The sequence below is a fragment of the Epargyreus clarus genome, unplaced genomic scaffold (genome assembly GCF_041222505.1).
Source record: "Epargyreus clarus isolate Ecla_fem2 unplaced genomic scaffold, WU_Ecla_fem_2.2 ptg000015l, whole genome shotgun sequence".
NCBI classification, from domain to species: domain Eukaryota; kingdom Metazoa; phylum Arthropoda; class Insecta; order Lepidoptera; family Hesperiidae; genus Epargyreus; species Epargyreus clarus.
In genome coordinates this window covers 7,471,195-7,497,663 of record NW_027332223.1, presented here as the reverse complement: position 1 = coordinate 7,497,663, position 26,469 = coordinate 7,471,195, and the positions used below count along the sequence as shown (strand labels likewise).

General features: G+C 33.7%; 1 protein-coding gene across 1 annotated transcript; it reads left to right on the top strand.

Annotated features, from left to right (window-relative positions):
* Nucleotides 1-3,177: 3,177 nt before the first annotated feature.
* LOC140747753 (probable G-protein coupled receptor Mth-like 3) lies at nucleotides 3,178-25,683 on the top strand. Its single transcript, XM_073080344.1, has 8 exons — nucleotides 3,178-4,520; nucleotides 8,312-8,556; nucleotides 9,918-10,101; nucleotides 10,729-10,807; nucleotides 20,026-20,210; nucleotides 20,627-20,819; nucleotides 21,916-22,106; nucleotides 23,832-25,683. The coding sequence occupies exons 1-8, from the start codon at nucleotides 3,554-3,556 to the stop codon at nucleotides 23,963-23,965; spliced, it is 2,178 nt and encodes a 725-aa protein (XP_072936445.1). The 5' UTR covers nucleotides 3,178-3,553; the 3' UTR covers nucleotides 23,966-25,683.
* Nucleotides 25,684-26,469: the final 786 nt, after the last annotated feature.

Genomic DNA, 26,469 nt, shown 5'->3' with positions numbered 1-26,469 from the left:
TGTATGTATGTATGTATTGATATGTAGAAAAATGTATTGAATTCTACTTGTTAGGTATATTTTTCGTTATGAAATTATATTTAGTGAATTCGAAAAACAACTAAATATTTTACACTACGCACGAGTATCACACTATAAATTTCCATTCATGCACATAATCTACACGCTTTAAAGGATATTTTATCTATTTATCGGCTTAACATAAACGAATACTCATAACTATGAATGAATGTATGTATAAATATTATTATTAATATACATATTTTTATTGGTTATATGAGTCACTTGACAAGATTTCATAACTAAAAGCAATGTACCCCTCCATAGTTAAAATTGTAATTATTTTTGTCACGTGCCAATATACAAGTCAATAATATAGTTATAGATATAAGGCGTTATTCAATAAGATGTTGTTCGTAATATTTTGAAACATGTACATTGATGGAAATAAAATACCATTTTAAATCAATTTGTTTTCTTGTAAGTCATCCGTTGCTCTCCTTGCATTTACCCTTTCATATTATTTTTTCCCTACCCCAGGGGTTCGCTAATTTATATAATTAACTACAGAAAGGCAAAAAGTCTTATAGAGAAATGTAGGTAGCTACTATAACTTCAGCCATTACTAGGAATAGCTTAATAATAAGATTACTAAACAACACAGTCGCTGAATCTGCTTATCAATCTGTAGCTTGTTTTAATAATGGAATGGAAAAAAACAAAGAAAACATACCTTATTATACTTTTACAGGTAAGGGTACACAGGGGAGGTTAATTGAACAAAGTCATTTAATGAAACAAAATAATAGGGCAGATATTCAAATAAAAGGCAGAAGTAAGTATGCATAATGTGGCATTAATTTCGAACTCGTAATCCCGAAACTTACACCCGACAAATTTGGTAACTTCACTTGGCAATTACACTATGGTAAATAATATCCTCTGCCAGTACTTAAGATAATATGTTAATCTGGAAATACATAGAGACTTATAGCAAAATTATTATTTAATTTGATAAGGGACATACATGATTTATATTATCAATGTAAATCATGTATGTCCCTTATCAAACAAATCATAATTTATCCAATGTTTATCAGTGCAATTCCTACATGGTTATAGTGGTTAGGTTTGGATAACTAGTAACATTAAGGAAATATTATGTATATACCTTTTTTTTTTTTTTTTTGTTGACGGGGGGGAAACCTTCAAACCCGACGCCATGGGAGTGACGCCGGGTTATGTGGGATTTTTACCACACTAAAACCCCCCCGGTGGCCGTCCTCAGCGTTTGGTGGAGAACTCCGGGATCTCCAACGGAACACAACCGGAGTCCTCCTAACGCGATGCCCTTTTATCGGGCTCTGCCCTGGGGGGAGCAATTTACGCTCCTCTCACATCCCCTGGTGATTACAGCGATATGCGACCACACAAACCGCTGTCCTTCCCGGGGTCGCTTGCTGGACGGTATGAGCTCCCACTCTTGCCGCCCGCAACCCCGGAAGCCCCTTTTAGTCGCCTCTTACGACAGGCAAGGGTTACCGTAGCCCTATTCTGGTCCCGGTACTACAGGGACACCGCGCCGGAGGGCGCTATCTACGCCCTCGGCGTCTCCGTCTCCGCGCGGGATCGGCGCGCTCCCTGGCCCGTTCGGCGTCCTCTTTAGCGCTCATAACGCGGTCGCAGAATGCGACCACGCTATTCCACGCTTCGCCTGAACGGACCATCGCCGCAACATTATGTATATACCTAGTAAATCCAGTTATTTGTTATCATTTTTACGTTATTGTAATGGTCTAAGATCCGAAGATAAATCGAACTGGACCGAGCTGATAATGGAATGAAACTCATTTTATAATGAAATTAGTACATTGGGTAATACATTAAAAATGGGTTTGCTAAAAAAATCCTGGACAGGATAATTTTAATTATTTTTTGAAAAATTAAAATTTAATTGAAAATTAAATTTTGCAACATCAAGATAATAAGAAAATTCTATTCTGAGTGAATGTTAAAAACATACAGAATGTGCAGGCTTTGGGTTGCCTATTATTTACGTGGACGAACTACTGGGTTGTCAGGTATAAACAGGTATTTCGCTGGCAACTACTTTCACTCATGATGATAATAGATAAAATTTTATATCAGTAGAAGCGCTGTTTTATTGTGAACACGTTGATATAGGGATGTCTGCAAAAAGAAAATTAATTTTTCAAAAAATAATTAAAATTATCCTGTCCAGGATTTTTTTAGCAAACCCATTTTTAATGTATTACCCAATGTACTAATTTCGTTATAAAATGAGTTTCATTCTATTATCAGCTCGGTCCAGTTCGATTTTGCTTCGGATCTTCTACAATAATGTAAAGTTAACAAAAGACAGATATTTAATTAGGATTAATTTGATACAAAACATTAATACATTTTAATTTCGATGGGGGAGAAGTTGGATGAAGAACAATGCTTTTATATGAATATTTTCTTCTAATAGAAAACAAAGTTGAGTTAGAACGAAATGGTATAATACAATACGTCCAACTTATTGGTTCTTAAAACTAGTCCATATTGTTGTGATCGCTGGCACAACCGGTTTGTTTCACAATGTCTGGACGTTCAAACATGAATATGAAGAAAATAGCGATGATGCCAGAGACAAAATATTTGCATATTTTATAGTTTGTAAATACATAATAACGTAATGTTAACTATCATCACCTAATAATTGCAATTTAGCATTAAAGGAAAAGGAAAACTTTATTAAGAAACAAATACACGCATAAAATTCTTATTAGAATCACACCTTTGAATAATTATTCCCAAGCAGACACATAATTATAATATATGCATTGCCGTTTTGGTAATAATTGTATGTTAACGACAATCCATATAATACATTTGTATGTTATTTATGGATATATAATTTTAAGTAAATTACCAAGAAAATATTAACAATAATATCGCTCTGTAGAAAATAATGACTTTATAATATAAATATAATATAATAAGCTAAATTTCAAAATATTTTTAATGTTAATATTTTTGTTTGTGCACGTAATCTACGCGTACGATGAAAAATATCGTTATCTTCCAAGAAATCAATCAATCGTTTCATATTTATCAGTATTTGATAAGTAGCTGAGCCGTCATCTTTGTCGCATTATCACTATAACATTATTTACAAGTCAACATAAAGTACGCGCAACGTTATCAAATCGAAGGTGTACGTGCGTTCGTTCGTAGCGCTCCAAAGGAATAAAGAATTCATATTTATATTGAACACTAAAATTTTAAGTGAATAGTATTGTTAAAGTTTACTAGAAGTAGTAGGGCAGTTGCAGGAAGTCACGTCAACAGCTTCAAGGGCGCAGCAGCCTCCGGCGTTGATCAAGAGAGCTTGGAGGCCCGCGTTACTCAGCCGTCGTCGATGAGCTACAACGCACGTCCCATACTTCGTCCGTTGTGTAAACAATGCTATTCGAGACGATCGACGCTCGCCACCTGTTATAAATGAATATAAAATATTTGTGGGAAGACGAGCTTTTTAAACTAAAATATGTTGCTCCTTTTTGTTCTGTGTGCATTAACCAGTGCAGCGGCGAGTGCGGGCTACGATACGACACCTCCCAGTGAAGATTTCGAGCTGGTATTCCGGAAATGTTGTCCCCCGGGCCAAGTGCTTGTTAAAGTTTCCAAGTTCGACCCAGACTACAGTAAAATATTTGAGTGCGTTAACAGTGATTCTAGTAACCCTTACAACATTTCGGTAGTACCGCTTCTTATTGGAGGGAACGTCGATGTTCTACATGGTTTTCCCCTATATTGTGACAATCCACTAATGATTCAACTTACAAGTGTCGAAATTACCTTAATTGTGTCGGAAAATAAGTGTTATGATAGACTTGTCGCAGAAATTGTCAATGGTACCTTCAAACAAAACATTCCTAAAATTGTTATGTTAACTTGTAACAAAACAGAGGCTGAGGAAGAATTTAACTCTAAATTGAATATAGATCACTTACGTAAATGTTGTCCAAGAGGACAGAGTTATGATATAGAGTATCACACGTGTAGAAATTCTAGCCAAGATAATACTGACCAAGAATTATTAAACCGGATAAATAAACAAGGGAAATACATTTACGAGGTGGAAACTGGTCTTCCGTGTAAATTCGATGAATATGCTGTAGATTTGAATGACCGTCATTTTACATTGAACGTAGATGGAAGTGTTTTAACTACAAATAGCAGAGATGGCAAATACAGTAACAGACTGAGGCAGGGAGAGTGGTGTATAGAGCAGAAGTACGATAGTGATGGGTTGATTGCTCAAGTGTGTTCCCGGGATTGTTCGGCTTATGGTGCATTTTGCATCAGGAAGTGCTGTCCCCCGGGACATCATTTTAGGCCTCGTCGTTGTGGAAGTTTAGCCAGTGACTGTGTGCCTTACGTGGATGATAAAGTATTTTTCAATATGTCCCACTATATGGAACCTTTAATAGAAGAAAATGAACACATTACCGGTAAGTTTTTTTTATACCTAATATAGGAGTAGCAGATGGGCATGCAGTCCACCTGATGTTAAGTGGCTACTGCCGTCCGTAGACATCTGTAATCAACCCAAGATATAAGGATTAGATATTCCTACCTGAGGTTGACCACAGATGTGCCGACCCCCCCTGAGGACTAAGCTGGAACGCCTCGAAAAAATATATCTCCCTTACCACATCCTTCAAACCAGTACACAGCAACGCTTAACACTGCTGTTATGAGGCACAAATAGGTGTGGCTGTACTGCCACCGGAGTCGAACGACGAAGGGTTTTACCACCTTCAAATAAAACCTTAAATACATATTATATTTGTTTCCAATAAAACATTTTTTTTGTTTATTTAATGATTTTTGTAATACTTAATACGAGTATAATTATCGCATTAAAATTTAAGATAAAAGCTTACTACGATTAGATCTAGAGTACCTTATTTATGAAGCGATTCAAATTGAAGTGTATGTGTGGACTGTAATAATAAGAGCATTTTTAAAACTGATACAGAATTAACCTTTTAAACATCTATTGTATAGTTCTGTTATAGGCTGCGTGATTTGTCAATATACAGTATATTGAATATCTGTAAAACATAGGTTCCTTGGGGATGTAAAAAAACGAAAAATGGAAACCTATTACGAGATTATTAAAACAAATAGTAATGGTATATATTAGTATATTTATGTATGTGGGGTATTCTTATATATGTGGGGTATATTATGAATAGTTGTAAGCTACATTTTTAGAAATTGTTTTGAGATTATAGTATTACGTATTTACTCGCTAAAATTGTTGGTACCTCTCTATATACCTATAATTATGTTACTGTGGTTGATGGGATAATTAGCGTAAGCGGAAGCTTTTTACGAGAGCTTTTCCCGTAATAGACTTGCTGCGAAATATCGTACCTATAATTAAATACGTCTACTAAGTATAGGTATTGCATAAAATTAAGCATTTTGCTGTAAACGGTGATTAATTTAGTAATTTATTTATTTATTTTTCTTGATACACCTTAAACTAGTGTAACAAAGGGTATTTACCCTTAGGCCATTTGGCCTAATGGTATTCTCGGCCAGTCAACACTGGGCGATGGCGATAACATGACAGCTTCAGAATCAAAACAGTAAACTGCGTTTATCCTTCTGAGAGGTGTGTTTGACATATGACCAGATATTTTTAGATAAAACAATTTCGTCAACATGTAACGAATGATAACGAATAATCTGACATGTTTGGCGCAATCTGACATGTTTGGCGTATCGCATGGCGTTCGCCTAATTACCTTCCGTTAATCTAATTTAATAAAAGTTTGCGAAATAATGAGCGGTTATAAATCCAGATAATATGTAATGTATGTGTGTAAAAAAACCTCACTTGTGGGACTTATATTTATGTTCTGATTTTTTGCTGATAAATAATGAAATCATATCATTATAGCTAAGTCAAGGCACTTGAAAGTTCGATGTAAAGGCGACATGGTCACATATAATACTGTCCCATAATAACATAATAACACTTTTGGTACCTACCTACTGTGCCTAGGATTGGAATAATGTGAAGCCAATTTAAACTCACATCATCATCATCAAAGACACACGAGCCGAATTTAAACCTCAGGCTTCAGTATCGTTATGTACAGTTATTATAATTAAAAGATAGTACCTACTTATGTACTATATATAAATATAAAAACATACAAAGTTTAAGTTATCATTTTATGTAAAATCAATATGTTACAAGACGCTATGTTTATATGGTATTAAGTTTTGTATTTATCGTAAAAATTGCGGAGACAAGATTTCGGAGGTCATATTTTATGTAAACAGAACAGATAGCATTTACTTAACACGTACGCAATTACACATTACTAAACTTGTTACCTACTCAGTATTTTATTCAAATTGTATAAAATTAATAATATAACTAATAATCGCAAAAATGATAGATATACATATGTTAAAATACACAAGGTAGTAATAATCATTTAAGTCTCTTTTATAAGATTTGGACTGAATTTCCTGTTTTCTAATTTGCTTATATTATATTTAGAAAAGTGAAAAATAAACGGATATAATCAGACATAGGTAATTCGACTATATGATTGAAATTATATATGATGATAATGGAATTATTCATTAAGTTTTCTGAACATATTATTGTAATTACTAATTATTGGCAGAAGCAGAGCTTTTACAGAAACCTACCTATGTATATTTTAATTCTATCGAATTATACGGTACTTTTGAAAAGCGACACAAAAAACATATATGAGCTTAAGAAACCCCATTATATTGTTTGAAGGACGTTAACCCTTTGTGGTTCGACTCCTGAAGCACCACCGTCACATATATTTCCGTCTAATACGAGTAAAAGTAGTGTTAAACGCTGCTCTGTTCCGCTTTGAAGCTAATGGTAAAGAATACGTCAAGTACGTACGAGGCGTATTAATTTATTCCTCAGGGGTAGCAAACCGCAGGTATTAATCTAATCATATCTGGGACTGTTACTCATGCCCGTGGTCAGCAATAGCTCCTTACCATCAGATAGACTGCATGCAAACATGCAGTTATAAAAAGTACAGTCCCGTTTATATATACGTTTGATTCTATTAGACCTTTCTATTTTTCTGTCGTACATAATAGATATATAGAAGACTAGTGGTGCCCGCGGCTTCGCCCGCATTTTAAAGATATAATATGTCATACATAAAACAGAAAATTCGTACTTTCATTGGAATGACAGTGGTGCCATCTGTCGAAATTTAGTCTTACCTCCCAAACCTTCGTGGGCTCTTGGACAACAACTCTGCAAAAGATCATCACTTGATCAAATGCATAGTTTCCGATTCTATAAAAAAGTATATAGACAAATATTCATTTTTATATAAATAGATAGATGATCATGATCAGAATGGATAAGTAAAGTAACTGTAGGTAAAATCGAAAATCGAAAATCGAATTTAAATCTTCTGGGTTGAAAGATCGATTCACTGAATCGATCCATTACTGGAGTCCGTTCTGGTGGGATTTCCGAGATAAAAACTATCCTATGTCCTTTCTCGGGTCTCAGACTATCTTTGTACAGAATTTCATGAAAATCGGTTCAGTGGTTTAGGCGTGAAAAAGAGACATACAGACAGACAGACAGACAGAGTTACTTTCGCATTTATAATATTAGTAAGGATTAGTAAGGATATCGATTAAAATAATCGACTTTTTGGTCCAAAAGATCGATTCTCCGATTAATCGATCTTAGATCGCATCCCTAATTCCCGTGGGATTTCCGGGATAAAAACGATCCTATGTCCGTTCTCGGGTCTCAGACTATCTTTGTACAAAATTTCATTAAAATCGGTTCAGTGGTTTAGGCGTGAAGAAAAGACAACCAGACAGACAGACAGACAGACAGAGTTACTTTCGGATTTATAATATTAGTAAGGATAAGGATAACGAAGTACATTAAATGTTTCATGGCGTGATACGCTCTGATGAATTCAGAATTTATCAACATGCGATGTACAATTATGTTAAATAACAAGTAGATACTTACATACGGTTGTTATGCCAAACGAGTATTATATGGTATTTACATTCATATTAAAAAGATATAATGACAGAAACATATTTAGGTACATAAATCATGTTACAACAAAATTAATTGAATGATGAAATTAATTTAAGAATAAATACAACTACAAGAATACCTACCGTATTCTTGTAGTGTCTAAATGTTTATATAGTGTTAAAGTTTACGTTGTCCTTTCAGATACAATGGGTATCCGCATATCCTTGCAATGTCCGGACGGAAGATATGTTCTAAATAAGTCACAAACACAAGATCAGCACCAACTGACTGCTGAAGGGCAACTGGATATGCCCTTCGGCGTAACAGATACATATTGTTTAGAAATATTTGACCGCCGCAGCTGTCCTTCTAAGGATGTTGTCACCAGCGGAGTGCTCTGTTTTATTCGTAAGAAGGAGATAAAAAACTTCCGAGTGTCTTTTGTGGTAAGCTTTGGTTTTTATAATACTAATGGCAAACGAGCATTCAGTCCATCTGATGGTAAGCGGTTACTTCTATCCAAGGATATCTGTAATCAACACAAGATACGATAAGATTCCTAACTGAGGTTGGTTACGGATGCGTTCCTACCCTTGAGAACTAACTGGGGATAGCTCAGATAAGTATGCCCCTTCAAAGCGGACCACCACAGCGCTTAGTACTTATGTTATAAGGCAGAAATAAGTGTGGCGACGGTGTCTCTGAAGTCGCAAAGGGCTCTACCACCTCCGTAAGATATCTGAATAATGTAGGTATATTATTAGGTATTTTTTGTACAGTACTACAGTTGTATATACCTATTATGTATGCATGAATATCTGTTTGTCTATATTAAGTATGTCATTATGTGTATATGTATATACTGTACATATAGCACATATATTCTAATTGTAACATTTTCTTAAAATAATTTAACCAAATTGTATGACTAAACTCTGACTCTGTCTGACTTCTTTAAAGAATATTTTAGTTGACACGGGTTATACGAACAAAAAAAAAAATCTCGTTAAAAGGTGAAAGATTTTAACATAAAATTTAACATATTTATAAATATGGCTACTCTTAGCCATTTTTTGTGAAGAAACCCCAAAAATTGTCAAGTCAAAAATGAAAACGAAAAGTAGATTTGTCAAGAATATTAAGGCGTCTTTTTTCATACATGCCATAATACCTAGATACAGACTTGCTTTACAAAAGATAGATACTTGTAAATATCCTTTGTAGATAGTCGCAGCACTTACCAGTATTTCTTGTGAAAGCATATAAGAGAATAACTTAGAATAATCATTCGATGAATAACTTTCCACGTAGATAATGCAATCCATATATTAAGTTTACTTATCAAGCTGGCACGACACGCTTGAGAGTTCTTCAGAAAAATAAAAAGTTCTCAAAGGTGTGTGAAATTTACCTATACTTTGGCCAGGGTGGCTCTGAGAGGAGACGTCTAACGACAGAGATTTGACCAGTACCATTTACCATTCTAATGGTCTTTAATAAATCATTCATTCACCACCGCCACACCTATTTCTGCCTAATAACAGCAGTGTTAAGCGCTGCTGTGTTCCGTTTTGAAGGGTGTGGTAAGGGAGACATACTTTTCCGAGGCGTTCCAGCTTAGTCCTCAGGGGTAGCGGCGCATCTGTCGCCGAAGTCAGGTAGGAATATCTAACCCTATCTGGGGTTGATCACAGATGTCCATGGGCGGCAGTAGCCACTTACCATCAGGTGGACTGCATGCTCGTCTGTTACTCCTATATTATAAAAAAAAAAAAAAAAAAAAAAATTCATTCTGTGATGTTACTAGATGATTGCGATATCATGCGTATGTCTGGCGCTGACGCTCATGGTATACGTGACCATACCGGAGCTGCGTAATCTTCACGGGCGGAACTTGATCTGCCATGTGGGCATGATGCTGCTGGCTTACTGCTGCCTGGCTAGAGTGCAGTATACATCTGTGGACAACGTTTTGGAATGTACCGTGCTTGGTAAGGAGTAGTTAAATTTTAAATATTGTCTAATTATATTTTTTTAACGTAGAAAGTAGCAAAGGAGCCTACAGTTCACCTTATGGTAAGTGGTCACTGCCAATTTATGACCAATTTCATAAAGATCAGGCTTTAAGAGCTGATCACAGATGCGTCGCCACTCCTGAGGGCTGAAATGGTCGCCTCGTAGAAAATATAAAATTATCTTAAGTAAGTACTTATGAGTGTAATCGCTTAATAGCTCAGCGTAACTGCACAAGTGTACACATATTATAATCTTAATTTACCTACCTAGTTATTATATTTAATTTTATTATCTATAGAATGTTCACATAACATTAACTTTACTTAACTAAATAAATATTAAAACAGTATAGTTATGTTAGAGTTTCACCGGTGGTGATCAGCCGAACGGTAATAGGTTGCAGTCATTAAATCAGTACAGTTCACGCCAAACTGCTAGTCCGCTCTGAACATAGAAATGAGTCGCGTCGCCATAGTAAATTGTATGACTACACCTGCTCGCAACAACTTCAGCGGACTAGCGCTTTGGCGCGGATTGTACTTCTCTATGTACAAGTAATTATTATAATATTGTTTGATCACTACTTAGCATTGTTTGCACAGGATACGCCATCTTCTTTGGCTTCACGGCGGCGTTTGCGTGGTTGAACGTCATGTGCTTCGACATATGGTGGACATTTGGGTAAGATTTACATACGTAATAATACTGTGTTCTGTTCTACCGGATTGCTTATAAGTAATCCGATTTGATTTTCAAAATAACTGAGTGTTCCTTTAATAATTTGCTATAGATAAAACTTTGTTAAGAATATAGCCACAAATACTCGTAGTTGTAATTTAAAATTAATGTTGTGTTTGACTGGTTTCTTGTCATAATTTGATTCGATTCTGGGAGACATTTTGTACAATTTGAACCTTAAAAGCCATTACGTAAATTTTGTCGCGTACCCACCCCTATGATAACTGGCGTAAACCATTACGTAATGCGTAAGCATACATTACTTTGTGATACCCTGGCCTTCGATACAAAGCTTAATATCGTTAACAAACCGTTAAATTAATTTTAGATTCCGAATTTCACTTTCGAACTACAGAAATCGACAAAAGGTATCGGCTATTGCTGTGTTGGTACATAAAACAGTATGATTTATTATTTAGTACAGCGCTATCTTTCCTTAATATTTGTTGGTATTTTATAATAAATAAAACGGTTGATTTTTGCTTCTCATATATTACAATTTCCCATCCCATTGTTTTCGTTTGCTCTGCTTAACTACGAAAGTAAAGAAACAATACCTATCGACGATAATGTGTTTGCTATTTTTATGATCGAATATAAACCTTCCCCTAACACGTCTACGCTTCTAGCCCCAGTTTTTATTATGTTTGTTACTATGAGAAGAATCGAAACTGTATTTTGATGTAGGTATCCTTAATTTCTTCGAAAAGTGTTGTCCTGCGTAATGCCAAAGTATAAAGAATACAAAGTATAAAATGTACAAATATATACCTATTAAAAACTAAAATTCAATGTGAAATTAATTACGATTAGTATGTACTCGCACGGAGTTTTTTAACTATAAGATTTTGATTTTATTATTGCTTGTATATTAGACAATTATTTGGTTTTCCGGGTTAGGCAAACGTGTGTAATTTACAAATCCACACTTTGCAAGCCTGTTGCTGTGCTGACGATGATCAGGAATAGTCTAAATAGTATTTATTATTAGGTATTACTGGTCGTAAAATGATGCTTAAAATCCGCATAATGTTAGAGTTAGGTACATTCTTGAGCTTGGAACACGACGTTTAAATTATTTGAATTGTAATTACCTAGTGACTACTTCCAATTATCAATCTGCAATGTCAGATACGTTTTTATTTTTATTAAAGTGTAGGTATATTGTCATGAGCTATGAGGAAACTATCGATTCCCATTTTGTATTTCCTTATGATCGCACGATAGCTTAAGTAATTTTATGTGAGAATTCGAGATTTAAGTTACTTTCTTATATTATAGAACTCAGGAAACGTGACAGCTGCGACCCGTGAACGTTTCTGATCAATCTCATATAGGATAAATTAAACTTAACATTGCTATAATAGGTATACTATAATAATTTTAGGTTGGCCATTGATGCGTTGCCTTCGTTCGTTTAACACGAACATGACAGAAAAGGTCTACATATAGCGATGGTGCCACCGGATTCAAAACACAAATGTCACCTTTTTAAATTCGTTATTTTTATCTTTAAATTTTTATATTCACTAAGTGTCGTGGACAACTATACTACTTGAATTAGAAGTGACCAGTAGTCCTTTAGACGGGTCTTATTTACGGATTATACTGATATGTTACGAAATAGCCGTCGTCGACCCATTATTGTCCTTGTCCTCAGCACTCCTATGCACTCTTCCTCTTTCTACCATAAATCCTTTACTGTTGCTGTCCGTCTCTGGAATTCTCTCCCTAAATCTATCCGACTATCTAGTTCCTTGCATGTTTTCAAGAACCAAGTGAAGGCTCATTACTTGCTTTGATTTGAATTTCCTCCTCTTTTTATCCTTCTTCTCCAAGACGCATTTCCTTTTAGTGTACCTATTATACCTATGTAATACCATTTACATAAGATATATGTGTAGTTTACTTTCTTCTTTATGTGTAAACCCTACTTTCTTCATGTCTCATATATCTTTAACCAAAGGCTGTCTGGAAGAAATCGCTCATTAGCGATAAGACCGCCTTTTTGTATACCGTCTCTAATATTATCTTATGTGTTCCTTGTATTGTGGTGTGCAAATAAAGAGTATTCGTTGTTGTTGTTGTTGTTGTTGTTGGCCCATAATTGGACACGGGTCTCCTCTAAGAGTGAAGAGTTTAGGACACGGTTAACCGTGCGAATTAATAGACTTCACGCACCTTTGAGAACTTTTTAAGAACTCTCAGTCGTGCAAGTTCCTCACGATGTAGGTACCTTCCTATTCCTTCACCGTTTAAGCAAGTTTACGTATAAACGTTGAAAAATCTGAGGAGCGTGCCTGGGATTCAACCTTGGACCCCTGATTAAGAGGCGGTGTACCACCACTATGCTATCATTGATTATGTTATGAAACGGATACCAAAATATCTCAATTGTTTTGTGTGTATACTATTTTACAACAAAGAAAATATCCACGATAATCAGGCACGAGGAATTTCGAATAATGATTTATATCAAAATAACGTACGGTTGAAAATAGCCAGTTTTTCATAAATCCATTTATAATTCCGTTTATACACCGAGTAGGTATGAGTATATGCAGACGGTTGTTTGATGATCGGTTTTTAGAAATTGCTCGCTATCTTGTCGGCATCAATGTTTATACTCACATTGTCGGTCTAGTTTCTTAGTATATTCGTTACACTTCTGTAAAAACTGTGCGTATTTTGAGCAATTTAACGAAATGTGTTACTCAGTGTATCTTTCGGGATTTTCTAAAGTTCCGTTGATGGCTTGTTTCAACTGCCTATACTTACTTATTTGTTGTATATTATTGTAATGAATTAAGTAATTGTATCATAAGTATTGTATAATAGCTAGGATTGGTGAACAAAACAACTAAAGTTACTGCACGAAGTTGACCTAAACAAAATCGAAATGTCGCGTCTAAAATCTGCATATTATTCAACGAATTAAATTATAGTAAAATAGGTAATAAGTATCTATTTATTTTTACAATATTATTTTATTACTAGGTATATTTAAAATTTTGTAAAATAATTTAACTTCATTTATGTCCCGACAAAACTTTCAGAAATTATTCATATATTATTATCGATTTTTTACTTATTGTTGATTTTCGCACTTCTTTATAAATATCAGGAATCAGGCATGAACATAAAAATTCATGTAAGACACTCATCAACTCAAAATGTTTTGATTAATTAACTGGTGTGTGTTGGTTCTTCTAACTCAGTCTATGACTAATCGCCTTCATCATATGAACGTGGGAGGATTTGTTTCTTCCATGTGCGTAACCCATGCATATGTAAAGTACCTACATATCTATGATATATTTTGCTTCTTATTCTTTAAGTATAGGTATTTAGGTACTTATAATATGTGGAATTAATCCAGTGAAAAATTTTACCATAATTATAAATTTTCTATTTACCTTAATCAATGACACAAAAGCTCGACAATAGCTACCAAATAAAAAAGAGACGAAAGACTATTTATATTCAAGGATTTTGTAGTTTTTTTTTTATTTTTTAGTGATACAGTAGGTAGTAGCACAGCAACGTGCAGTGCTTAAGTAATAATGGTGAACTACTCGTACTTAAACGTATGCTTAAATAAAGTAGCTTTGTAGCCGAAAAGTAAATTAAAATTCCTATGTGCAGACACGCATCTCAATAAATTACCTATGTAACGTTATCAGTATTCGTGTCACTTAATGTACTTGTAGGAAATTAATTTGACGTGGTTGGTGCTCGCAGACACTTGACTATGTTTAAATATACCTATCACACCTGAATGGAAGGTCAGACGGATATTTGGAGGAGTGACAAACAGAACTTATAGGAACTATTTCTAAAATACCTACCTATCTGACAGTCAATAAGTACTCTATTAGCTAATTGAATACCGCAGATTTTCCGTTGTTTAATTAATGGCAAACGACGTCCAAAAACACGTGAACGGTTAGTTTATATTGCATCTCGTCCTTGTTCTGAATTTGGTAAGAGGTCGTTTATGTTACTGCGCTTATGATGTTAACAATGATTTAATCCGTCCGATGTCGATGTAAGAAAAATGGGATAATACGATGTATTTTTTATTTAATTTGAATGATGAATGATGAATCAACTAAGTAAATTTTCTGAGTCAGTATTGTTTCGATGTGTTTAAAGTTGCCAAAATTTGTACTAAATTAGTATAATATGATAAATGTTTCTTTAGTTATCGACACTTTTTCCCATAAATACAAAGCATGTTATGTCTCTAATATAGTTACGTGTCATTCGTTATATAATAAAGGTCGGGGTGTGGAAAATTCACCTTAATCTATTTGATACTGTCGTCCCGCCACACGACTACGCCTAAAAGAGCTTTGAGCGTCATGGAATTGATTCTCTGTTTGATTATTATGGGCTTTTCCTATTAGTTCGGGCGACAATCTGTTTACTCTATTGTATTACAGTCTGACCAATATTTTTATTACGAAGTCGGCCAGGGTTTCTCAAACCTTGTCGAACAATGAACACGAACCCCTAATCGACATTAAAAATTAACCGCGATCACAATTAAAATAAATGGCAATAGATGAAATATAATATGCTATATTTTATTTAAAGAAGAAATATAGGATAAAATATTTAAAGAATAAAATACGTCTTTTGTGCTTTTTATTATTCATGAAATCATCAGAGCGTTCGTTAGGTATAAGGTGTTACCTATATGCATAGATTAGTAAAGATACTTCGCCGCCTTGAAATTGAATGAAGCCACAAACGGCTTATTTTAGTAAGTTATTTTTTTGAATTCTTGACAAATAAAAACATTTTTAGAGAAAATTTACGAATAAATAACTAATACTGCGTAATTTACGTAATAAATAAATAATTATTTCAAATATTTTAGGGACATTTTAGCACGGAGACGTGGCAAAACTTTTTTACGCAACTATTTCAATTCACAAATCTGGGTACATTTTCTTGTTAGGAGCGAATAATCTTTACTAATCTATGCCTATATGATGAAAAAGGTATTGTACATGTACCTACATTAAATTACAATACTGTAGATGTAATAATACGGCTACAGTGACACGAGTAAATTAGCAAATGAATCGCATGCCCTGCTGCCTATAACGTATTAAATTTACGTATCGAAATACATTTCTCTCTTAGTAAATTAAAATAGAAGAACACGAGATGACCTTAATAAAACCGACTAAATAGTCACCTTTGTATTAGCTGTAAAGAAGGCTGGGCCGTAATTAAAACACGTCAGTGGGGAGTTTACTGTAAACACACCTTTTTGGAACTTTTAACTGGAAGTTGTTAACATCTGACTAACAATTTAATTAAGTAGGTAAAGTACATTTATCATATCTATGATAAATGTATATTTTTTATGGTGGCAGAGCTCTACGTACTTCGACTCTACGTACTTCGGCGTCGCCGCCTCACCTATTTGCCTATATGTAATAATATTAAAATTAATATTGATTTGAAAGTTCTAGAAAGGAAGAAGCATTTATATTAGCATGATGTGTTCTGCAGGGGTGGCAACACATTTGCGGCCAATCTCAGGTAGGACAAATCTGTCAAGGGTTTATAAGAGGTTCTTGAGCAACTGTTGACATACTACATGAACTGTACGCTCGTTTTCTATTTCCATTATATGAAAATCAAGCTTTTGAACTTACTATCTACATATAAATCTAGACAATTAATTATAGTTTGGTATCTAAATATTATCGTTCGCTCTGGTTTATTTATACGCGTGAACGCTTCTATAAGCTTTGTAAGTGTGTAAATACACACATTGTTGTTGCCAAAAACTATAGTATAGATAATTTTTAGGTTTAATCTTTAATTTGTTTCACTATCGGATGACGTGTTAAACAGATTTCACGTTTGGTGGGCAAATAAAACCCCGTGACTGGTTTTATCATGATTAGCACTAAAACTGTGTTTAGATTGCCATAATAGGCTCTTGTACATTTGTCGCCAAGTAACAGCTTCGTTATTATATCGTTCGCAATAAAATCGCAATAAAATGGTTATATATTTTGTTAATTACTTTGACCTACTTTTCGAGTGCCTACTGTTTTATGGTATCTTTCAGTTCATTAGTACATTGATTCTTTATTCGTGCTTAATCCAGACATATTTCTAATCTCAATGGGAATCCCCTATGTTGAAGCTGCTATGAAAATTAGTATCTAAATTACTAAAGCTTCTATGAAAACACTTACTGTAATGGAACATGAATAACAGATAAGACTCCTATTTTAGGTTATCACATTAGACGGAATTTGTTTTTACCGCATTTAAGCATTAACATAGCAAGTAGTGCATAGAGTAAGATATCAATAACAGACAATCAATCAATAATATCAATGCTGCACTCACTAATATCGTAGGTACAGGAAATCGCGTCGTCATCTTCTATGGGTCCATAAGTTCATTACTTCAAAGTCTTCACCCTTGAAGTCGCCTAAAAATTACAAGAAAATCTTACAGTTTTGCATATTTTGTACTTATTTAGATCCAGTATAAGATTATCTAGGGTTAGTTGTTGGGTCTAAAATATTGTAAAAAAACAACGGCCCTGTAATGTGATCCTTTCTTTTATATCTATAACCTGTCTCTTCTATTGGTACCCATGTTATCGTGTATCTATAGTAAATTGCTATGGCAATTCGTTTAGTTGAACATCCTTGCCATTCTTCTCCGACTCTTGTTTGTATTAAAAGTAGTATAGTTATAACCAGACTAGGTATTTGAATCTAGTTGCACGACCTCTCATAACCGTCTTTAAATTACCGCCCAAACAATGGACCATATGCGCGATGTTCGCAAATTTATCATCAAGTTAATAGCAATAACATAAATAAACAGATTGTGGTGTGCTTCAGTGCTGTGGGTATACGTTTTTACGTTTGAACTTCTGTTTAAACAAGCCGGAGGATGCACATCTGCAATATATTTATAGCCCTTTTGTTGGTTACGTTTACAATAAATACCTAGTTTGGATATATAAAAATATGTAATGATTTGAAACAATATAAGTTTGGAAGTATGTATTGACCTATATTTCCCTACAGATAAGGGATTAAATATATTAATATATATGTGAGTGATAATTATTGAAATTCTGTAACCAGAATAATAAGTGGGTAATTTTCAAGTGGTCGTTTTTCATCGTTTAGTTAATTTATTTCATTTAAAGCAATAGTAATATCTGTAATAGACAGGTTGAAACTCCACCTGTCAATGGCGGAGTCCGAGGTTTGAAATCCAGACACGCACCTCTTACTATCAATGTGCATATTAGAAATCATTTATAACTTGCTGTAAAGGTGAGGCAAACATGAGGAATCACGTCTGAGTGTTCTCTAAATAAAAGGCCTCAAAAGTGTGTTAAGTTTCTTACTTCGCGAATACATCCAGGAGTGGGACAATAATGGCTTGACCTTGAATTGCATTCGAATTTCAATCGGGCGATCAAGCTATCGGGACATTTCATTGCTTCAGCTTAAAATTTAGGGATATAAACTTTAATTTACTTAAGTACTTTTTGAAATTTAAAGCTAAGTATTCTGCTTTTAGAGAGGTTGATAGTAATGTACTGATGTTCAGTAGATAAGGCAAAAAATTACTTTGAATATATCTAAAATGCTGGTCATTTATGGTATCATTGATTCTCTAATAGACAATTTGTCAAATATCTAAACATGTTCTGCAGTTTTAACTAAAACAAAAACTTTATCCTCGTCATATTCGAATGACTAATATTAATATATAGCATGAAATATGTAGAACATCGTCCATTACTCAACAAACATGAAATCTACTTTGTTAAGTAAACAGATTATGACGCGCCATTAATATCTATAACATCATGGGTAATTTAATTTAATCATTGCTTAACAAATGTTCCGGGAATGACTGTAATGTGTATTAATAGGATATTTTTGTGTTTTCAGTTATCGTAAGTTTTACATTATTTGTGACTAAATGTAATGTAATAATTAGCCAAGTGCAAGTCGAAAAATAGCGGTTTCTTTTATGGCGACACCCATTGATTTTCAAGTTATTCTTATTTTTAGTATTTGTTGTTAAGGCGGCCACCGTTACACAAATTCTGTAAAAAAGTCTCTACCAATTACGGTTAAAGAGATAGAGTCCTGTGACAGATGGACAGAAAGCGGAGGCTTAGTAATAGGGTTCCGTTTTTACCCTATGGGTACTAAACCCTAAAAATCTAAACATTAAGAAATACGCGGCGAACTTGTAATTCTCATAAAAATAACAATTAGTAAGTGTGTGCGAAAATGTAATACTTGTAAACCGATTTGCAGGCACGCAAGAGAGAAATTGTCTATTATTTCTTTAGACGTGTTTCTATTCCTCCCACCTGTATTACATTTAAACTCGCTCGAAAATATTTCGAGGTCCGGGTACACATGCTTACTCATCAATTATTAATGTATAACAGATAGTGCCAACTTTAGAATATTATCCAATCGTAGTTAGAATTAGCTACACACCTATTCTACATAAATCTTATGTCTACATTTAGATTTTTGGAAGGTGGTAGAACCCTTTGTGGTTTGACTCCGGCGACACCACTGCCACACCTATTTCCACCTTATAACAGCAGTGTTAGACGCTGCTGTGTTCCGGTTTGAAGGGTGTGGTAAGGGAGACAGACTTTTCCGAGGCGTTCCAGCTTAGTCCTCAGGGGTAGCGGCGCATCTGTGGCCGACCTCAGGCAGGAATATCTAATCCTATCTGGGGTTGATTACAGATGTTCATGGGCGGCAGTAGCCACCAGGTGGACTGCATGCTCGTCTGCTACTCCTATATTAAAAAAAAAAGATGGTGGTTGATTTTTTGATACAAATCTTGACATCCTAGCTATTCTAAGTTTGACTTAGTTGTGAATTGTTTGAAAATAAATGAGAAAAATAGATTGAAATAAATAAAGCTAGGGTAGTATTTTGTTTTTAATAAAAATATCGTGCATGTAAAACAAAAAAATAAATAAAAAATGGCCCGAATGACAAGCAGTAAAGTAAACGACTCATAATATTTAAATTAAAAATTAATAATATTGTATGTGAGAAGATAAGGAATTTATAGTTTGACTTTTTTTTAATATTGTCCTTCTATTTCTCTTTTAGGAGTGTTCGGACAGTGAAACCGTTGCGCAAATCTTCTTCAGAAAGGCGAAGATTCCTCTGGTATTCGCTGTATGCTTGGAGCATCACGATATTGCTGACTACAACCACGTACCTCCTTGATCGGTATCCTGTCTCTATTCATCTCGACTCCAACATCGGGGAAGGGGCCTGTTGGTTTGGAACTGGTAAGTTATCATATGATATTGCAGTAATTGCATCTTTTTTTTATTTGTTCGACAGTTACTTAGTGGATTCAGTTAATTTTTCTTTTATAGGGATCGTTAAGTATTTATCACTAGGTTTAACGAACATGTTTAATTATGTATGATGTTATATACACATGATTTAAGTTATATGTTTGAATAGTTGGATTTGGTTTTACTTTACATTTGAATATCTTAAGCAGTTGTATTAGCTACTTAGAACGTATCTCATCAGAATCACGTTGCATTTCTATTTACTGTCGTATAATGATTCGTATGCTCTACAAAATTTTATGATCCTACGTAAATAACTGATCTAAATATCTGAACTATTCTAAGCGCGATTATGCCACTTACCAAAATTACCTAAATATACCGTAATGAATTGTTATTTTCAGCTCAAAATTCTCCTTCTGACTGGCCACACTATATACTGTTTGTGATTCCTATGGGTGTGTTCACCTGTACTAACTTCATCTTATGGTTGCTGACGGCGCGACATTGTGCTCAGATCAAGTCCGAAGTGCATCGACTTCAGGCTGGCTCGGTTGGTGATCGAGCCAAAAAACGATTCCGAATTGATAGAGCTAAGTGAGTATGAGTTTTTCTGTCTTCGAAAGGAACAGTATTGTTTTGATAGTACTACAATATATTAGCTGTTTCAATGCACAGAAAACTTGTATATATTCATCTGTAACCATATCTTCCTCTGTGTTTTTGTATGAAAATCTTGTCAAGAATGAACTGACGTTTTTAACATGTAACATAAATGTATCTGTTTGCCTGTTTATATGTTATCTGGAATTTCTGGATACACTTTACTAATTCCGATGAATAGTTCAAGAAACCGCTGTTTTAATTTAGCTGCCATAATTTTTATATGGCCCTTTAATTTAATCCATGGGTTTTACGTCAATTCAAGACATTATACATGACACACGTAGGAAATAACAGTAAAATTTTACCGCATTCTTTCATTATTACAACGAAGAGCGTTACCTCGTGCACTATGATAAGTTTATTTCGTGTGTATTCTTTTTATAGAACGTTGTAGTAATGGCATTGTGAGTGTATTAAGAGGATGTAGGTAATATTTTCGGCTGTAACTCTTACATCTCACTAACACTGTTTAATGTTCTGGTGGTAATAGACAGCTTCGTTTCGATAAAAATAAACAAAAACTTTGTCGGAGTGTTACTCGGGTAAGGTCGATATGTTGCATGCAAATCACGTAAACGGATGCTGGAATTAAAACCGATTGGGGACTGCGAAGAAATTAACAAGTTTCCGGGTCGATGGTCGGTTTGACTGCATAATTTTACTTTTAAAACAGATTAATTTTGATTAATACAGCAATTCAGTTATATCGGGATACTTATCAAAATATTGCCGCAAGCGGAAGTCAAGAGCAGTTTTTTTATTCATGAATAAATAACTAATCACTCTTTCATCAGAAACAGGGTGTCTCTTAAATAGATAAAGGTACAACCTGTGACTGAAAGCTCATTAAGAAATTTTGAGGCTTGCAGTACTTGAATATATTTTTCAATTAATACTGTAATTAGTATTAATTAGTATATTTATAACATTACATGCCGAATACTAAAAATCGGAGACTGAATTATAACTCTTTTGGCAAAAATATTTTTTTTAAAGAACTGTAATTTATGTCAAAAACTTCTTACAGGTACATTTTGACTGGAAAACTATGGGTAGTGATGGGCGCTGGTTGGGTTTCGGAGCTGCTGTCCACCATGGTCACTCAACCACTGTGGTTGTGGAACATTGTCGACCTCATCAATGAATTGCAGGGTGTTCTTATATTCCTCATCCTGGTCGTCAAGCCGAAAGTCTACTATCTTATCAAGAAACGATTAGGTGAGGATAGTTTTACTTATCTAAAATGTTGTTTATTGTTGTCTATATACAATATACATGCAATTGATGGCGATGAGACACTTTATGTTGATTAGTCACTTTAACCCATAAATCGTTGTGAAGATTCGGTTTATCTGGAGTCTTTTATAAATGCAATGGCGTCTGAATTGGCTGTAGGTAGAGATTAAGATATTGAAATGTACCTAAATGACGCTTTTCGAAAGAATACTAATTGTCGATACTATAATTCAGAATACCTTGCTTATTTAGAATCATTCCGCGTTGTCGCTGGATAGCAGTAGCACTACCATGAGTTTACAAAAGTATTACTCGCTAACGACTGCGTAAAATAAATGTATGAAAAATTGTACAGCGCCTCTGGTGGTTACTCGTAGAACTAAATTCCGTAGTGTGAGCCACTCGTAACGTAAAAAAACCTATCGAAATCAAATTAGCGAATGTCATTATGACCTATTGCCATACAAATTCGGTCCCATGAGTCATTAATTTGACAGACGTTGTCAAGAAATACCGTAACGATAGTAGTTATGTTATTCACTAGCAAAATGACAATAGTTTTCTATTTACAATTTCTATAGTGGCGTTTCTATGCCAACTCATGGTAGTGCTACAGGTATATAAAACTTCCTACATTATGATTAACATTTACACGGAAAATGTAATCTACTTACTGTTTACGTGTATTACGTTTTTTAGAATTTTTATTCCATAGGGTGATAGTGTCACGAGTGTAGGTTATATCTACGTAAGTAAATAGCTACTGAGATAATGTTAAACTACAGCAAAGTTCTACCTATTTACCTTCATATACTTTCTACGAACTTTCATGGAAATAATTGAACGATTTTTGTTGGAATTTACTTTAAAATACTCGGAAATATGTACGGGTTTTATGTGAAAGTTGGCATTCACGAGAATAGTTTCGCTTTTGCAATTATTCATGGGTTTTCTTAAAATATACAAAAAAAAAAAAATATTTTGTTTATGTACGTAAATATTTATTTTGTAATCATTTCATGATTATTATTTTCATTCTTAGTTTTTAAGATAATGTTTAAATGTAAATAGCCATAAAATTATATTTTTCAGGTTTATCTCGGGCGCCAAACGATCCAAGTACATATTAATGTTTTAATGTTTTTCTATCTCTATTTTTCTATCTACATTAGATATCACGGCCTTATATATATTTGTAACAGCAAGTCATCGTGAAGCATAAAGTACCTACTTCAAAACAACTTCTAGTTAAGCTTAACAGATTATATAATAAAAAACGCTTTTTGATTTGATTTTTACTCGATGCTTAAAAGCAAGGCTTCATAAATTACATTAATCACGACAACAGTAATGCGTCAAGCTCTCGTATGCTTTATCTACTCATAGAATATGTGAATCATATAGATAATTGTCATTTTATCGTTACAATAACAAAGTTACGAAACAATTTTCCTGTAGTGTTTGTTTTCTGTGCTCTAATTATCATTGTTGATTACTAATTATAGTTCTGTCTATCTATCATTAAATTGCATCTCATTAATTATAAGTTATAAAGTCAATCTGAGTGCTATAACCATCAGTGCACTGAATTTAAGTGCGAAATGTTTAACAGATATTTACAACACTTGTACTCGGTCAGTGTGATGTAGCATGTCGCTTTCGCCACATTATCAGAGTTTGACATTATTAACTCCTACTAATATACAGGGCTGGCGAAACCAGATCCGCAGAAGAACGGCACCTCGTCGTCCGGCCGCACTTCCTCCACCTTCCTGTCGAGGACGATCAGCTCGGATGAACGCGCTAACCTCAAAGCTACGTCCAACCCTAAGCAAGTGTGAGGATAAAAGTGAAATAAGAGCCATTTGGCATTTTAATAATCGCTACTTCAAAGTGCTTGAGCTTAGAAATATTTTTTGTAATATTTTTCTTATAAATATTTTTTTTTTCATATAGATAATATCACGTTGAAATTCTCGATATTATCGGTAAAGTTATTATTTTTTAAAATATTGTCATTTTGAAGTTTCCTAGAATCATAATTTGATTTGATTTTATGTATGAACTTTCTTCTTTACGATTAGATAAGCTTGTAGTCATATTTTAATCTATATAAGTAAGTAGAGTAACAGTAATTTCTTCCAAATTGAACTAAATTGGAATGATATTGTCGACGTCTGGTGTACAAGATAAGACAATTAAGTAAATTAGATAATTAAACTAGCCTTGTCCTATAGCTGTGTGTCTACCAAGTAAGGTATTATTGTGTACTGATTACTATATAGGTACATATTTTTCATGTTTAATTTCATATTCAAATCATTAGTAGATGTTTATACTACTCTTATGAATATTTGATGGCTTACCTAGATTTAATAATAATTATTAGAGATGCGCCGAATATTCATTTGGTATTCGGTATTCGGCATCTTTTTTACTATTTGTATTGGGGCGAATTATTCGGTTTTGGTGCCGAATATGTTCGGTTCGAGTGTCTCTATTTTCTTGTGTACACGACATGGTACAAGACTAAAACACAAAACTTCTTATGTAAGATTTATCTTATATTATAAGTAAAACTCAAATTCTATGAAAAATGTGTTGAATAAAGCTAATAAAATAAAGCAATTAAACATCAAATCAACATTTATTTTGAAACCTCAAGTCAATACATTTATTACTTAATCTAGAGTTAGTATAGTCAACATTTATTTTAAACCTTAAATAAGTATTTATTTTTAAAATTCAAATCAACATTTTAGTGTTCATGAACACACATAATTGACAAACTGACAATAAAGCAATGGTTAACCGAATAATTCGGTCGTATATTTGATTCGGTAAAGGTTAAACCGAATATTATTCGGTTATTCGATGAAACCACTATTCGGCGCATCTCTAATAATTATAATAAGAATATACGCTTATTAAGAGCTTTTTGTCTAGGATATTTTATATGTAGGTGCCCATATTTTATCTAGGTATTTCTTTATACAATTATAAAATTCTGTAACATTGTAATAAGATATCACACATGTTCTTGCCAATATATATGTTTTTGATGTTCATTGTTTTAAACAATTACTAAGGAAAATTTTTAAACGGCACTAAAGCATGTATTTTCCAGTTGCAAGCCTGATGGAGGGAATATATAAAAATAGAGAAGCAAGTACCTACCTTGATGTTAAATATTGTATGTAGTTAAACATTTTTTATTATTACTAACTACACTTAGAATTCCATGATGTGTTTGATGGATGTGGCTAACACGTATGTAATCAGTAATTAGGTATTTTTAAGGAGTAAGTGTATCTTTTGGGCAATATAAAGTACATGTATATGATTGAATGTGAAGTATGTTATATATATGAAATCAATATCGTTTAGGTTACAGTACCTGTCATCTAGTCATAGATTAAGGTAATAAAAATCTAGAACACGAATGTTTTTTGTATAAATTTAATTTCGTTTAAATGTTTATTGGTATGTCTGTAAGCGTATATTTTTGCATAATTACAAAGGAAGCTGGACCACAAAATAAAGTATATTCTCAACGTAATCTTTTTTTACTTTCCTTTTTTTCGGGTAGACATTTAGTCAATGTACAACCTATGTAGCTAATCACATCACATCCATCTAACGCCATATTGGTACACACTTATTTCTGAAATAGTTCGACTGATTTCAATTAAATTTTATTAGTATGGTTAATTTTAATTTTAAACCAACATTTAAATAGCCATAAGGCAGAATTGAGTGTGTTGGTGGTGCTTCTCACAAACAATAGAGCGCTCTACCATTTTAGAACATGTGTAGTGTCTGTGAAGTGACACTAAATTATAGGTGCCCAAAATGTAAACAACGGTATTGACCTATCAAGACAATATGTTTCAAATGGTAGTTTCTTATTTTTGACGATATTAAAGTAATAAAATAATAATCTAAATAAATTAAGATCAATGTACATTTTCCAATAGTTTATAATACCTGTAATCGCATTTTGACAGTGACTTTTCTTTGTTTACATTTTGGACACCTAATTATGAATCAGACTATAGATCCATATTTTTCAATGTCATAATATAAAAATGCCAAGAATAAGCTAGTTTTTAAGAGGATTGCTATTTTGGTTTGACCTTTTAAATCATTATAATGATGGATGTTGGCCTAATACACACAGTAACGGCAACATATCAATTACAATGAAGCGGTGCGTGTGTTTGTTTGTCTTATAAAATATATTTATCACGCTTTTACGGTCTCCACTTATTTACGAGTAATTAGCTAATAAGAGAAAACTGATAACATTTGAAGTAGATACTTGTCTAATAAATTAAACTAAGGT

Excerpts from the sequence above, each read along its gene's own strand:
- LOC140747753 (XM_073080344.1), top strand. The coding sequence starts at position 3,554 with ATGTTGCTCCTTTTTGTTCTGTGTGCATTAACCAGTGCAGCGGCGAGT. Across the intron at positions 4,521-8,311 it reads AGAAAATGAACACATTACCG|ATACAATGGGTATCCGCATA; the intron begins GTAAGTTTTTTT and ends TTGTCCTTTCAG. Across the intron at positions 10,102-10,728 it reads TTTGGAATGTACCGTGCTTG|GATACGCCATCTTCTTTGGC; the intron begins GTAAGGAGTAGT and ends TTGTTTGCACAG.